The sequence below is a fragment of the Podarcis gaigeae genome (genome assembly GCF_964106915.1).
Source record: "Podarcis gaigeae genome assembly, chromosome: 13".
NCBI classification, from domain to species: domain Eukaryota; kingdom Metazoa; phylum Chordata; class Lepidosauria; order Squamata; family Lacertidae; genus Podarcis; species Podarcis gaigeae.
Window position 1 is genome coordinate 43891879 of NC_139689.1, and position 15739 is coordinate 43907617.

At 48.7% G+C, this 15739-nt stretch overlaps 1 protein-coding gene across 1 annotated transcript in view; it reads left to right on the plus strand.

Moving 5' to 3' along the window:
* The first annotated feature begins 12955 nt into the window (after positions 1–12955).
* WNK4 (WNK lysine deficient protein kinase 4) overlaps positions 12956–15739 on the plus strand; it is a 66026-nt gene continuing 63242 nt past the window's right edge. Inside the window, exon 1 of the mRNA XM_083709059.1 lies at positions 12956–13660. Coding sequence (XP_083565185.1) covers positions 13103–13660 — 558 coding nt within the window. The 5' untranslated portion in view covers positions 12956–13102. The remainder of the gene's footprint in view (positions 13661–15739) is intronic.

A 15739-nucleotide genomic window follows, 5' to 3' on the forward strand; every position in this document is an offset into this window, starting at 1 on the left:
ACCAATATGGTTGTCAACTCAAGTACCACCAAAGATGGCGGATGGGCTGTGTTAAGTTTTGTGGTCCAAAACACAGGCTTGCCTGCCTTACTGTCTCAAAGCTGCATGTGACAGGCATTTTGTACTTATTTCCTGAACGCAGTGCTGTTTGTTTTCTTCTGTTCACTGCCAGAATACTTTCTTTCTGTTGCATATACCATTATCGAAAAATAGATGCAAAATAAATGATAGTCTGCCAGGGCTGTCTCCATCTGGAGCACACATTCTCCCACCTGAGAGGGTCCTTTTGTTCCAGAAAAAAAGAGTATTTTTATTGTCAGACCTACACTGACTCCCAGTATGTTTCCAAGCACAATTCAAAGTGCTGACCTTTAAAGCCCTAAATGGCCTCAGTCCAGTATGCCTGAAGGAGTGTCTCCACCCCCATCGTTCTGCCCGGACACTGAGGTCCAGCGCCAAGGGCCTTCTGGTGGTTCCCTCACTGTGAGAAGTGAGGTTACAGGGAACCAGGCAGAGGGCCTTCTCGGTGGTGGCACCCGCCCTGTGGAACGCCCTCCCACCAGATCTCAAAGAGAACAACTACCAGACTTTCAGCAGACATCTGAAGGTAGCCCTGTTTAGGTAAGCTTTTTATGTTTAATAGACTATTGTATTTTAATATTTTGTTGGAGCCGTGTGACCAGATCGGTGGGGTATGAAATAAATTATTATTATTATTATTATTATTATTATTATTATTATTATTATTATTATTATTATTATTTCCATTCAAAGTAAGAGAGCTTCTTTTTTGGAATATTGTCTCTGGTTTTTAAAATAATCAGTTGCTGACAGCGACAAATGTCCCAACCCCCCTCCCATCTAATTCCACTCACTCAACATTTCCAGAGTGTTGTTTATTTTTAAAAAAGATTACTATCATCCTTATACTCCTCTGGGTTTCTGGCAGTTGGGGACCTCTTCTGAGCATTACTAGACTGGGCATGTTTCTTAAACATGTACTTACCAGTTTATCTATAAATCTAGGGAGGTGGGCTCTATTTTTTAGATAAACATGAGCCACATGGAGAAAGCAAAACGTGCTCTATTTCCCAGAAGTCATTGCTGCATTTGGCATCTTTAATCTACCTGCCCTGCCCAGCCAAGCTGTAGTACAGGAGCTGGACTGCTAGAAAACTTAAGCCTCGTTCACCAGCATTTAAAAGCAATGCGTCCATTTGAGGCAGCTGTCACGCATGCGCAGAAAAACGCACATGGGCAGGCGGCAGCTTCATGGAGGTGTACAGAACTGTGCAGATGCGAGTTGAAAAGTAGTGGAGGGAAATGGCCTCACTCTGCTTTGAGCCACTGCTGTGACAGACCCTCCAAGTGTCCCTATTTTCCAGGGACAATTCCAGATTTACAGAAGCCATCGCAGCTTCTGATTTGATCCCGGAATGTCCCGCTTTTCCTCAGGACGTCCTTATTTTCATCAGAGAAATGTTGGAGGGTATGGAGTTTTGCAACCCTGAGCCAAGGAGATAAGTAACTATACAACTTTTTAAGAAGACATCTGAAGGCCACCCTGTATAGGGATTTTTTTTAAATGTTTAATGTTTTATTATGTTTTTAGATCTGTTGGAAGCTGCCTAGAGTAGCTGGGGCAGCCCAGTAAGGTCTGTGGGGTATAAATATTATTCATATTATTGAATAGGACATCCCTATTTTCATTGGAGAAATGTGGGAGGATATGTTGTGAACATACCCTAAGTTAGGTCCATTATTTTCAGCAGGTCTCCTCTGAGAAAATACCACACAAACTTTCACACACACACACACACCTTATAGGCAAATGGGCAGCTGCATAATTGGCCCCACACTGTAACTTTAAAGCGCAAAGGTAAAAAGGTTGCTGGGAATTTTAAGACAATGAGGAGGTAATCTGCAATGACCCAGAATTCTTTGAGGGAATTAAAGTGTTTTGAATGTACTTTAAAAATATAGTATGTGCAATAACCTACACTGCTTAAAGGGAGCAAACAGTAATGTAAAGTCTGTTTGAGGACAGCACTCAGAACCAGTGGCGTAGCGTGGGTTGTCAGCACCCGGGGCAAGGCAAGTAATTTGCACCCCCTAACCCGTGGATTTGCGCCCCCTAACCCGTGGATTTGCACCCCCTAACCCGTGGATTTGCGCCCCCTAACCCGTGGATTTGCGCCCCCTAACACTACCCCCCAGATGTTGCGCCCGGTGCGGCCAGCCCCCCCTGCACCCCCCACGCTATGCCACTGCTCAGAACAAATGAGAAAGGGCTTCCGGTTATATATTTTTTAAGATGATCATATTCAAGTGAAACATATCCGATGCTCGCAATTCAGAGATTCTTAACTACACACAGGTTTGGATCAAGACTTGCCACGTCTGCTGAGAAGTCCAATTGACTTTGGTGGGGCTTGCACCCAGGTAAATGAGGTTAGGATTTCAGACCGCACCATGCATAGAACAGACCCACTGAAATCATTGGGACTTTTGTCACAATGGCTAACTTCAATCTCATTGATTCAAATGAGCCTGACTAACAGGGCGATCCTAACCATGTCTACTCAGAAGTAAGTCCTATGGAGTTCAATGGGACTTACTCCCAGGTAAGTGGGGCGAGGACTGTAGCCCTAGCCTCTGAATCCAATTGACTGACTTTGGAGCTTGGCAGGAGGGCAACAGACAATTATGGTTGGTTTATGAGGCTTCTGTCTGAGGTTTATGAGGAAATTGCTGTTTTTCCCATTCCTTTTTCTGAAAGCCCCACCTGGAAACTGGACAGCCGCACCTAGCGAGGGAGACAGGTACAGGTGCGAAGTTCTCTTTGCTGTTTCCCCCCACTCTTACAAGGCCTCCTTGTCTGTTTGTGTTGCAGATCTACAGCTCATAAATAGCCAGATCACCAGTATTTCTTGAAAGCTATGGACAAGCAATTACCGTATTTTTTGCTCTATAAGACTTACTTTTTCCCTCCTAAAAAGTAAGGGGAAAATATGTGTGCGTCTTATGGAGCGAATGCAGGCTGCGCAGCTATCCCAGCAGCCAGAACAGCAAGAGGGATCGCTGCTTTCACTGCATAGCGATCCCTCTTGCTGTTCTGGCTTCTGAGATTCAGATTTTTTTTTTCTTGTTTTCCTCCTCCAAAAACTAGGTGCGTCTTGTGGTCTGGTGCATCTTATAGAGCGAAAAATACGGTGCTTGGAGAGGGAAATATTCTTCCTCTTCTGGTCTCACCAGCCGTCTCCCTGGCGAGCCATAGAAAGGAAGGGAAGGAGAATCTGTGACAGAGAAAAAACAGCACTGACGGGACAGTTCATAGATCCTCAAGACACACTCCTTGGGAGTCCTATAGGTGCCTGGTTCGGACACTGTGAAATGTTGGCCTTTTGTCCAGACCAGGAAGGCTCTTATGAAAGTATCAGAAGGTCCAGTAGGTCTAAGTAAAAAGAGCTGAGAGCAGGAACGTGGTTGTGTATTGCGAAGCGCAGGAGCTCAACAAGACTGTCCCTTTAGCCAGGTGTCCAAGAAGAGGCCAAAAACGCAGACAGTTGTGTGATCTTACACAAACACCCTCTCCAAAAGAGTGCCAGTACATAGCACAGCACCCAATTTACTGTGGTACCTTGGGTTACAGACTCTTCAGGTTACAGACGCTTCAGGTTATAGACTCCGCTAACCCAGAAGTAGTACCTCAGGTTAAGAACTGATCCTGATCCTGAGGTAGAGAACAGAAATCTCATGGCAGCAGTGGAGGCCCCATTAGCTAAAGTGGTACCTCAGGTTAAGAACAGTTTCAGGTTAAGAACAGACCTTCAGAACGAATTAAGTTCTTAACCCGGGGTGCCCCTGTATATGCATCTGGATAACTGCTATCTGGTGCCTCATTTCATGGAATAAAACTCCATTGAACTCAGTGTTGCTTCTTGATTTATTTTATTTCTTACACTTCTTGTTTTTTGGCATCTGTCTGTGTTGGATCGCTCTTTTGCGGGTGAAGTCAAACTGTTGGAGAATCGCAGGGCCTGCTGTGGTTGCAGAGGCCGATACAGGAAAGATACGTTTTGTTGTTTCCTGCGTTCTCTATTTTACCCTCCCAACAACCCTGTGCTGTAGTTTAGGCTGAGAGACAAAGACTGGCCCAGTGAGCTTCATGGCTGAGTTGGGATTCGAACCCTAGTCTCCTAGGTCTTGTTACGAAACACTGGCTTTCCATCCCCGATTGTATAGGTTCAACTTGGGAAAAACAGTGAGCACTTCTGCCAGCTGCAATGCAACCTTTCGTTTTCAATTAGAAGTGGAAACAATCTCGCAAAGAAGCAGCTGACGTGAAAGAGGAAACTCATAAAAGAAGAGCCCAGATTCTCTGCTCGATTTTCTCTCCTCATTCTTGCTTTCCTCTGTGTCAGCTGCACGCAACTTGGTGCACACAAAATGTTTTGGAGTGCAACTCCTCTCATCTCTTAAGGTTGGCCATGCTGGTTGGAGCTGATGGGAGTTGTAATCTAAACTATGGAAGGAAGTTGAGCAGTTGGGGGAGTGGTGCAGGAAAAACAACTTACTGCTTAACTTAAAGAAAACAAAAGAGATCATTGTGGATTTTAGGAAATGTAAATTGAATATTCAACCACTTATTATTGAGGGGAAGTGCGTGGAACAGGTCTCAGTGTTTCGTTTTCTGGGAATGGAGTTGAGAGACGACCTAACCTGGGGAGAGAACAGCAAACACCTGATGAAAAGAGCACAGCAGAGGTTATATTTTCTGAGAATCCTCTGGAAAAACAATCTCTCAAAGGACCTGTTGATGGCATTTTACCATTGCACTGTGGAGAGCGTACTAACTTATGGTCTGTGCATGTGGTTTGGGAGCTGCACGGCCAAGGAAAAAACAATGCTATCCAGGGTTGTAAAGACTGCAGAGAGAATTATCGGGTGCACTCTTCCCACCTTAGATCAAATCTATGCTGCCAGGTACCAAAAGAAAGTGGCAGAGATAGCACAGGATAGTACGCACCCCGGAAATGATCTTTTTCAGCTTCTGCCTTCTGGAAGAAGGTATAGGGTAATAAAGGCCAGGACTAGCTGCCTGAAAAACAGTTTCTACGTTAATGCAATTCTGGTTCTAAACGCAGCATAAGGGGTCTCTGTAGTATAGTGTATTTTAAAATGGGGTTTTAGAGTTTTTAGGGAGTTTTGAATGTTTTATGTAGTTTTATGTAGTTTTTATGTAGTTTTATGTAGTTTTTCAATTTCATGGTTCCGCAAGGGACAATGACAATAAAGATATCGTATCGTAGAGGGCACCAGGTTGCAAAGTCGATCTGTCCCAAACAGACTTGAAAGACTCGTTATCACCTCACTGACTTGCCATAGCAAGGAGGATCTGTCAGTTATGGCTGAGTGTTTCTTCAAGTGACACCTAAGGGTGCTGGGAACTGAAGCTCAGTGACGGATCAATCACAGTCCACAGGATTCTCATGTACATGTTTTAAATGTGCTTCAAATGTACCGTGTGTACACTGTCTAACATACACTGAGGGCATAATCAGGGTAAGTTTTTTTGCTACAGCAGCTAACATGGTTGCTCTTCTGGAATTGCTGCAGGCTTCAAAGTCACACAGGACACTTCCTCAAAAGCTTGCACTGGCATTTCAAGGCTGGATGGTTCAATGAACTTAAAATGCAGAAATCCTGTTTGAGCTGAGAGCAAAGGCGCCTTTGAATATGTGTCATATATTTTTCAAATTTCAAAGGGATTCTTTTCCAAGGCTTAATTTGAGCCAGAACACTGGTGCAGAACCAGTTGTCAGTCTCAGGGCTCAGTCCTCAAGCATCCGAGTCAAGACGAGTGTTCCTCTGAACATGAACAGAGGGCACTTCCTTTTATACTACAAAACAGAGCCAGCCTCACATGCGTTTTGGGATTAAGGGAGAGGTTTTCTTGCAGCGGTGAGTTGCGGGCTTGGGTGCCAACACCTCTAAACTCCCTCCCCACCGCAATTAAACTCTTGTGTTACCTTGCAGCATCTTTCCTGCACATGTGCGTCAGTGCCCAGGGGGAAATGTGAAATGAATTGCGCCTGCTGCTCGAGGAAACTTGGAGAGTCAGAAGAACAGAGCAAAGCCATCAGTCCTTCCCTCCTCTTTATCGTGGAATAGAAACAAGCTGACCTCAGGGAGAAGAAAGGGAATTAATCGCAGCCATAGCCGCCGTGTATTTTGTGTAAACAGTTCCACGGAGGAGTTTAAACAAACTGAGAAAAGCTACCCACGGTGACAAAAAAGCCTCTTGTTGCCTGTCTTCGGGCCAAAAGGGATTAGCGCCAGTCCTACGAGGCGGGCCCCTAACTTCTTTGTTTGGAACCAACAAGGACTCGTAAGGTGCAAAGAGGGCTGGGTCAAGAACAGCACCTGCCACCTCGATGCTCTCTGGAAACCCGTGGTTATGGTTAGACCCTGTGTATATATATATATATATATATATATAATACCTCTGTGTATTTTTGCCTTACGTGCGTCATTCCTTACCACGGCAAATGGAAAGTAAAACAAGACCAGATAGCAGAGCTCGATAGGGATTGGTTTGATTTCCTGAACAGAGCGCTTTCCTCTATCAGGAAAGGTCTACAGGATTTGTGACTTTTGGTTTACATGATAGAAGTTTGTCAAAGTATGCCCGGCAGGGGGAGGGTGGGTGGGGGAAAGTTTTTCCTCCATCTCTCATAACCCTAAAACTCTGTTGGAAGATTCGGGGCAGATCAACTAGTTAAGCATGCTCTGGTTAGTGGGGGGCAGGGGGCAGGCAGGTGTGGGTGGAGGATTCACTGGTCCTTAATGGAGTAACTGTGCCCCTGAAGGACCAGGTGCACAGCCTGGGGGTCACTTTGGTATGGCAACTGAGACCCTACCTGTCTGAGCACTGTTTCACAAGCATGGTACATGCTCTGGTTATCTCTCGCTTGGACTACTGCAATGCGCTCTACGTGGAGCTACCTTTGAAGGTGACTTGGAAATTACAACTAATCCAGAATGTGGCTGCCAGACTGGTGACTGGGAGCGGCCGCCGAAACCATATAACACCAGCCCTAAAAGATCTACACTGGCTCCCAGTACATTTCGAAGCACAATTCAAAGTGTTGGCACTGACCATTATACAGTGGTACCTTGGGTTAAGAACTTTATTCATTCCGGATGTCTGTTCTTAACCTGAAACTGTTCTTAACCTGAAACACCACTTTAACTAATGGGGCCTCCCGCTGCCGCTGCACCACCGGCATGCGATTTCTGTTCTTATCCTGAAGCAAAGTTCTTAACTCGAGGTAATATTTCTGGGTTAGCAGAGTCTGTAACCTGAAGCATATGTAACCTGAGGTACCACTGTAAGCCCTAAAGGGCCTTGTCCTGTATACTTGAAGGAGCGTCTTCACCCCCATCATTCAGCCCGAACACTGGAGTAACTGTGCCGCTGAAGGGCCAGGTGAACAGTCTGGGGGTCATTTTGAACTCACAGCTGTCCATGAAGGCGCAGGTCAATTCTGTGTCCAGGGCAGCTGTCTACCAGCTTCACCTGGTACGCAGGCTGAGACCCTACCTGCCTGCAGACTGTCTCGCCAGAGTGGTGCATGCTCTGGTTATCTCTCGCTTGGACTACTGCAATGCACTCTACATGGGGCTACCTTTGAAGGTGACCCTGAAACTACAACTAATCCAGAATGAGGCAGCAAGACTGGTGACTGGAAGCGGCCGCCGAAACCATATAACACCAGCCCTAAAAGATCTACACTGGCTCCCAGTACATTTCCAAGCACAATTCAAAGTGTTGGCGCTGACCTTTAAAGCCCTAAATGGCCTTGGCCTGTATACTTGAAGGAGCGTTTTCACCCCCATCGTTCAGCCCGGACATGGGAGTAACTGTGACCCTGAAGGGCCAGGTGCTTAGCCTGGGGGTCATTTTGAACTCACAGCTGTCCGTGAAGGTGTAGGTCAATTCTGTGTCCAGGACAGCTGTTTACCAGCTCCATCCGGTACGCAGGCTGAGACCCTTCCTACCCACAGACTGTTTCCCCAGAGTGGTGCATGCTCTGGTTATCTCCCGCTTGGACCACAGTGGTTCCTTGGGTTACAGACGCTTCAGGTTACAGACTCCGCTAACCCAGAAATAGTACCTTGGGTTAAGAACTTTACCTCAGGATAAGAACAGAAATCGCGTGGTCGCGGCGTGCCAGCAGCAGGAAGCCCCATTAGCTAAAGTGGTGCTTCAGGTTAAGAAAACTATAGTTTCAGGTTAAGAACGGACCTCCACAATGAATTAACCCAAGGTACCACTGTAATGCAATGCACTCTGCGTGGGGCTATCTTTGAAGTTGACTTGGAAACTACAACTAATCCAGAATGTGGCTGCCAGACTAGTAACTAGTATACCTGAAGGAGCATCTCCACCCCCATCGTTCAGCCTGGACACTGAGGTCCAGCGCCGAGGGCCTTCTGGCAGTTCCCTCACTGCGAGGTTACAGGGAAACAGGCAGAGGGCCTTCTCAGTAATGGCACATTCCCTAAGGAATGCCCTCCCATCAGATATCAAGAAGTTTAAGAACTGCACAACATTTGGAAGACATATGAAGGCATTCCTGTATCGGGAAGATTTTAATGTTTGACCCCAAGAGTCCAGTCCTTTCACCCCTCAGTTGGTTTCTTCTAGCTTAAAGCTGGTGGCTCTAATAGATCTGCCTCTGTCGATCTCCAAAATGTGGAGGTTTCCACATTTTAAGTCTCTTGGGTCCACACTTCCAATCCCACCACCGAGACTGAAACACTGGTGTCGCATAGCGGCTAGACTAGAACCCTGGAGACCAGTGTTCAAATCCCTCACTCAGCCATGAATGGAGCTCACTGGGTGACATAGAACCAGCTATGGTCTCTCAGCATAAGCTACCTCGCAGAGGATAAAATGGTGGGAGGGAGAAACCTTCAGAATGCCTTGAAGGTGAGATACAAACATAATAATAAATCAAATAGAGAACCCCATCAAATGTCTGTTTTTAGTATTTCTTCCTAGTGTTTTCACACAGGAAATCATCTGGCTTCTCAATTCAGAAAATATATATGTACAGTGGTACCTCTGGATGCGAATGGGATCCGTTCCGGAGCCCCGTTTGCATCCTTGAAATATACTCGGAGTCGAGAGTGGATTTCATGCTCTTTATTCAGCTCATAGCGGTGAGGAGGAATGGAAGTTCCCCCAGAATGTCTGCTTTATATACATTATTTACACAATGCCCCCCCCCCCCGTGATTGGCTAATTCTGGGATTCACCTGTAGGCCAATCAGGTTGCGGATTCCCTTCCACCTGGAGCTGGATTGGGTGGCTCCTGTGGACCAATCAGACTGCTGCATTCTGGACCCTATTTTTCTAGGACCAATCAGACTGCTGCATTCTGAATCCTATTGTTCTAGGACCAATCAGACTGCTCCTTTTGGATCTTATTCAACTCAGTACATAACAATCCTGAAGCGAACGCAACCCGCGTCTGCGCGTCTCGCGATTCACTGCTTCCGCGCATGCGCATGACATAATTTTGAGCGTCTGCGCATGCACGAGCGGCAAAACCCGGAAGTAACTCGTTCCGTTACTTCCAGGTCACTGTGGAGCGCAACCCTGAAATGCTCAACAAAAAGCTACTTCAACCTGAGGTACGACTGTACAGTATATAATTCTCTCTCTCCTGCTTTGTCTCTTTCTCTGTCGCAGACATACCCTATTTATTGCTCCTCCCTGTTCCGTTTGTGGACCTTTCCATGTCTTTGATGTTCTCCTGCCCAGCCAGATTCCTCTGCCTGCCCCTCCTGAGCCTGAGAGAGCAGCTCTCCAGCAGAGACCTGGCCACAGCCCAGAAGGAGGTGGACCGTTGAGCACTCATGTCTTCTTAATGCTCCATAACTTTACCAAGGTCATTGGCTGGGTCAGGATAAGGTTCCTGGATGTGACACCACCATCCACACAATTAACAACAGGCCATGGGTGGTTGTCTTGTATGTGTGCATGCTTGATGTAACTGGCAGTTTGAGGACCCAGACTGGGGGTGATGGCAGGGAGCATTAACCCTTTGCCTCCTGCTGCAGTCCCGGTCTAGATGGGAGGGTTTTAGATCCTATTCAACTCAGTACATAACAACCAGGTTGACCCTCCCCCTTCCATTGCACGGCAGTAGCCACGAGTAACTCAAGCAAGTGATTCAAGCTACATGCTACAAGGGGAAACGGAAAAAGCTCTCTTGATGAGATGAGAGAAAATCTGCTTTGCGAGCCCAGATTCCTGCCAAGGAACTTGGAGTTAGAAGATCAGAGGTAGACCACTTGCCATGCATGTAGAGGGTCAACGATTTAATCTCTGGTATTTCCAGGGAGGGCTGGGAGGAGAGATTCCTGCTTGAAACCCCGGCAAGCCATTGCCAGTCGGCGAAGAAAACAACCAATGAGTTTGTATAAACTAGCAATTCCCTAAGTTCCTAGGAGCTCTGCAACTTGACCCCATGTACATTACTCCAGAAACCAGCAGGATTTACTCCCAGTTAAGTGTATCTCGGATTTTGCTTCGCAACAATTTGCATGTGCAAATGGTTTTTGATACCTATTAGGTCCATAAATTACCATATAGCATATACAGTGGAGGGACACGGGTGGCGCTGTGGGTAAAAGCCTCAGTGCCTAGGGCTTGCCGATCGAAAGGTCGGCGGTTCGAATCCCCACGGCGGGGTGCGCTCCCGTTGCTCGGTCCCAGCGCCTGCCAACCTAGCAGTTCGAAAGCACCCCCGGGTGCAAGTAGATAAATAGGGACCGCTTACCAGCGGGAACGTAAACGGCGTTTCCGTGTGCGGCTCTGGCTCGCCAGAGCAGCGATGTCACGCTGGCCACGTGACCCGGAAGTGTCTCCGGACAGCGCTGGCCCCTGGCCTCTTAAGTGAGATGGGCGCACAACCCCAGAGTCTGTCAAGACTGGCCCGTACGGGCAGGGGTACCCTTACCTTTTTATATACAGTGGACGCTCGGGTTGCGAACGTGATCCATGCGGGATGCATGTTTGCAACCCGCAGCGGCACGTCTGTGCACGCGTGGGTTGCGATTCAGCGCTTCTGCACATGTGCAAAGTGCGATTTAGCATTTCAGCGCATGTGTGACCGCCAAAACCCGGAAGTAACCCGTTCCGGTACTTCCGGGTTTTGGCGGTCTGTAACCCGCAAAAAACATAACCTGAAGCGTCTGTAACCTGAGGTATGACTGTATTCAACACAAAAACAGTGACAATTTGTTGTTGACAAAGGACAGCTGGACATATAAAGGGCCCCATTTCCTTCAAGAGCTGAGGGCCTCATCAAACCTAAATCCGGCCCTGCATTGCCTGCTAACCGCGCCGCTTGCTCTGAAGCTGTAACAGTGGCCAGAAGGATCCAGTGCCCCAAGACTGACGGCTAGGCAGTGCCAGGCACTGTCCAGAATACAGTGGTACCTCGGGTTAAGTACTTAATTCATTCTGGAGCTCCGTTCTTAACCTGAAACTGTTCTTAACCTGAAGCACCACTTAGCTAATGGGGCTCCTGCTGCTGCCGCGCCACCGGAGCACAATTTCTGTTCCCATCCTGAAGCAAAGTTCTTAACCTGAGGTAATATTTCTGGGTTAGCCGAGTCTGTAACCTGAAGCGTATGTAACCCGAGGTACCACTGTACAGAGGAGAGGACCTCTCCTGCAACCCCCCCCCCAGCGCTACCCTCCCCCACCCTCAACAGTCTCTCCAATGCTTTATAAAACCAGAAATGAATGGTCACAAGAAGGAGCACACATCATTTTCCTGCAATAGGCACCTGTGGGTTTGAAGAGGCTTTCTGCGGGGCTCGCTTTCCCCACAGAAAGCACTGTGAATTTTAATGGAGGTGGTTTTTTTTTTTTTTTGTAAGCAGAGCAAGCACTTATTTATCATACTCTCCAATATTTCTCCGATGAAAAGACATCCTAAATAACAACAACAACAACAACAACAATGTTTTATGTGTTGGAAGCTATACAGAGTGGCGGCTTCCAACACATTATTTTATTATTTATTTATTAATTATTTTATTTCTACCCCACGCATCTGACTGGGTCACCCCAGCCACTCTGGCCGGCTTCAAACACATATAAAAACATAATTAAACATTTAAAAACTTCCCTATACAGAGCTGCCTTCAGGTGTCTTCTAAAGGCTGTCTAGTTACTTATCTCCTTGGCTCGGGGGTCCCATAACTCCATGCCCGCCAACATTTCTCGGATGATGAAAATAGAGACACCCTATGGAAAAATGGGACATTCGGGGATCCAATCAGAAACTGGGGCGGCTTCTGTAAATCTGAGAATCTCCCTGGAAAATAGGGACACTTGGAGCGTCTGCAAAAGGCGGCTGTTTGCGCCCTGGATATTTATTTTGGTTCATTTTTTATTATTATTTTTTTGCGTGAGCGCAGCAAGCCCTTTCCCTTGCCAGAATCAGCCCTCCCCCGCGCGCCCGGCCCCCAAACTCGCGTGGAAACCTCGCCGCCACTTTACCGGTACTTTCTTTTTTCTCTTTTTTTTTGTTTACATTTGTGATCTTGTCTTTTTTCTCTCCCCCCCCCCCCGTTTTTCTTTTGTTGTGATATGTGTTATATCTGTAAGAAACTTAATACAAATTATTATTTTTTTAAAAAAAGAAAGAAACCTCGCCGCCACTTTCCCCGTCTAGGATGGGCGCGCAAAAGCATCCGCGCGCGAGCCTGGCGAGGTGGCGCGCGTGGCGAGTTGGACGTCGGCGCGTCCTGGGCAGCTTGGGTAGGGGCGCCGTCGGGCGAGTGCGGGGAGCTGCCGGCTGTCTACCTTGGAAGAGGGGCGGCGGTGGGCGGAGGAAGGCGCCGCAGGGCGGGCGGAGGAGAGGCGGGGAGGCGGCGGCGGCAGGACGGTGCCTGGAGGGGGCGGTGCCGCGGCTCCCGTCTCCGGAGCGCACGTAGCGGCCGCAGGGCGCACGGGCTCAGTCGGCAGGCGCTCCTTCTCCGTCCCGGGTGCCTCGGCTCGCCTCTCCGTCCGATGCTCATGCTGCGGGCTCCCGATCCCGGCTCGGGCGCCGGAGCGCTCGTGGCCCAGCCCGACGGGGCGGCGGACCCGGCCGGCTGCGGCGTGGACGACGAGGCTCTCCAAGCGGCGCGCCTTCGCGGCCGCAGGCTGTCCGGCCGCCGCGGCTCCAACTACAAGATCAGCCGCCGCAGCTCGGCCGAGCTGGCGGCGCTCAGGGGCTTCGACGGCGCCGAAGTGCCCCGACGGGAGCTGCAGGCGGCGGCGGCGGCGGGAGCTCCGGCTGGGGCGCCGCCGCCGCTGCTGCCGCCGCCGCCTCCCTCCTGCGCTCCTGCCGCGCCGGGATCCGCGGGCAGCGAGAGCCCCCGCGAGGCCGCGCCGTCGCAGCCGCCCACCGAGCGCGATCACTGGGAGCAGGAGGAGAACGAAGAGGCCGAGACGCGCGCCGTGGCCACGTCCCCCGACGGACGCTTCCTCAAGTTCGACATCGAGATCGGACGCGGCTCCTTCAAGACCGTCTACAAGGGGCTGGACACCGAGACCACCGTCGAGGTCGCCTGGTGTGAGCTGCAGGTTGGTCAGGAACCGGTGGGAAGGAGGGGGGGTCCCGTTTTGCTGGGGGTCCCGCTTTGGTTTCAGCCTTTACCTTCGAGGCTCAGCCTCTGGGATTTGCTGGCAGGGGAAGAGGCGCGAAGGAAGAAGAGCGCCTCTGAGCGCGTGCAGAGTGAATTCTCGCCAGCTGCAGCCGCGACTTAGCCAATTAGGGTTTTGTTTTTGAAATTTTTTTTATTGGTTTTCACAACATTATAAGACAAGCAAGCATAAATCATAGCCTTATTGAAAATAACACTTGTTAACATTGTTAAGGGACTTCCTCGCTTCCCCTTGGTTGAATTTCATTGCATGTCCTTTTAACGGTTTTCCAAATCACAGTTCTTATAAAATTTAACTTAAACATTAACATCCTTAGGGTTTTGAAGGGCTTTGAGGCTCAGGGAGTGTCTGAGACGCAGCCCCCCTCTTTTGGGGAGCTGAAGTGTAAGGTAAAGGGTAAAGGTACCCCTGACCATTAGGTCCATTCGTGACCAACTCTGGGGTTGCGGCGCTCATCTCGCTTTATTGGCCGAGGGAGCCAGTGTACAGCTTCTGGATCATGTGGCCAGCATGACTAAACCGCTTCTGGTGAACCAGAGCAGTGCACGGAAATGCCATTTACCTTCCCGCCAGAGCGGTACCTATTTATCTACTTGCACTTTGACATGCTTTCGAACTGCTAGGTTGGCAGGAGCAGGGACCGAACAACAGGAGCTCACCCCGCCGCGGGGATTCGAACCGCTGACCTTCTGATCGGCAGGTCCCAGGCTCTGTGGTTTAACCCACAACACCCGCGTCCCTAGCTCAGGTGTAGGGAGAGAAAATAGCGGTGCTACAAGAGCACAACCTCTGGGAACCGCAGTTTACCCCTCTCTGAGCTACAATTCCCAGCACCCTTAACAAACGGCTGTCCCCAGGATACTTTGGGGGAAAGAATGTGCTTTCAATGTGCAGTGTGAATGTGAAAGGTGTTGAATGTCAGGGTGTCTGAAGCTCTGAGACCCCTTGACCGGTGACTTAAATTTTTCTCACTTAAATCTTTCTCGCTTTCTTCATGCCAGCTGGCACAGCTCTGTTTAGGACTTGTTCTATTGTTCCATCATTGTTTTCTTTCTTTATGCACCTTCTCTGGAGTCTGGTAAGTTGTGGTTCGTCGATTTATATGGGCTTAGTTCATTCCCGTGATTTCAGAGCAGAAAATTCTGCTCAATGGTGGGAAAAGAGCTCTAGCTGTTAGGTGTGAAAGTCGCCAAAGTGAATCACTGCTTCGGTTGTTCATTCATTCCAGGAAACAGAATGCCAAGATTGGGTTGAAAATTTAAATATAAATATATATACTTAGAAAATGACAGGCACTGCATCCAGTAAGCGTATTTCTAAAAAGAGTTCAATAAATTGGAAATTGGGGGGCGAATGGTTGTAGGGAGAACCCTGTTAGAGACTTACATACTCTGTGGGACCAAGGTGAGAATTTGTGGCATCTTCTCATCTTGGTGGGGGGGGGGGGTGGGAGAACCAGTGGAGCTCAGGTCCAGATGAGGTGACGGAGAGGAACAGGAGCACCCCCCCCCCTTGAAGAAAATCTGCCTGCTTGTCTGGTTATAAAAAAGGAGGGCAGGCGATATTGCAAAATAATAACATGTCTTCTGCACAGCAAATTGTTGTATGGGCTTCTGTTATGCATCTGAGAGGGGAATTGCAGGTTTCCTTACTGGCTGCGGGGTACAGATGCTATTGCTGGGTCACAGACCCATGGGATGTAGCTGTCTGCCTGCTTTCGTTCTCTTCGCTGCTATTCTGGAAGACGAGAAGCCAACTTTGCCCTCTCCCTCCAAATGTGATGGAGCAGGAGGCGAGGGGTGTTGTCAAAGCCAAAGGGTCCAATATTTAGTTCTTGCCTTCTCTTCCTCCAGAGGTGTAGTTGTCAAATCTACATGATCATTGGAAATGTACTCTGCATATGCTCAGAGGCACACCTGCATTGTCACCTTTTTTTCAGAGCTGAGCCCAGGTTTGGACTCTGGCTTTAGAGCTGAGGCCGGATGCAAGGCGATCCCT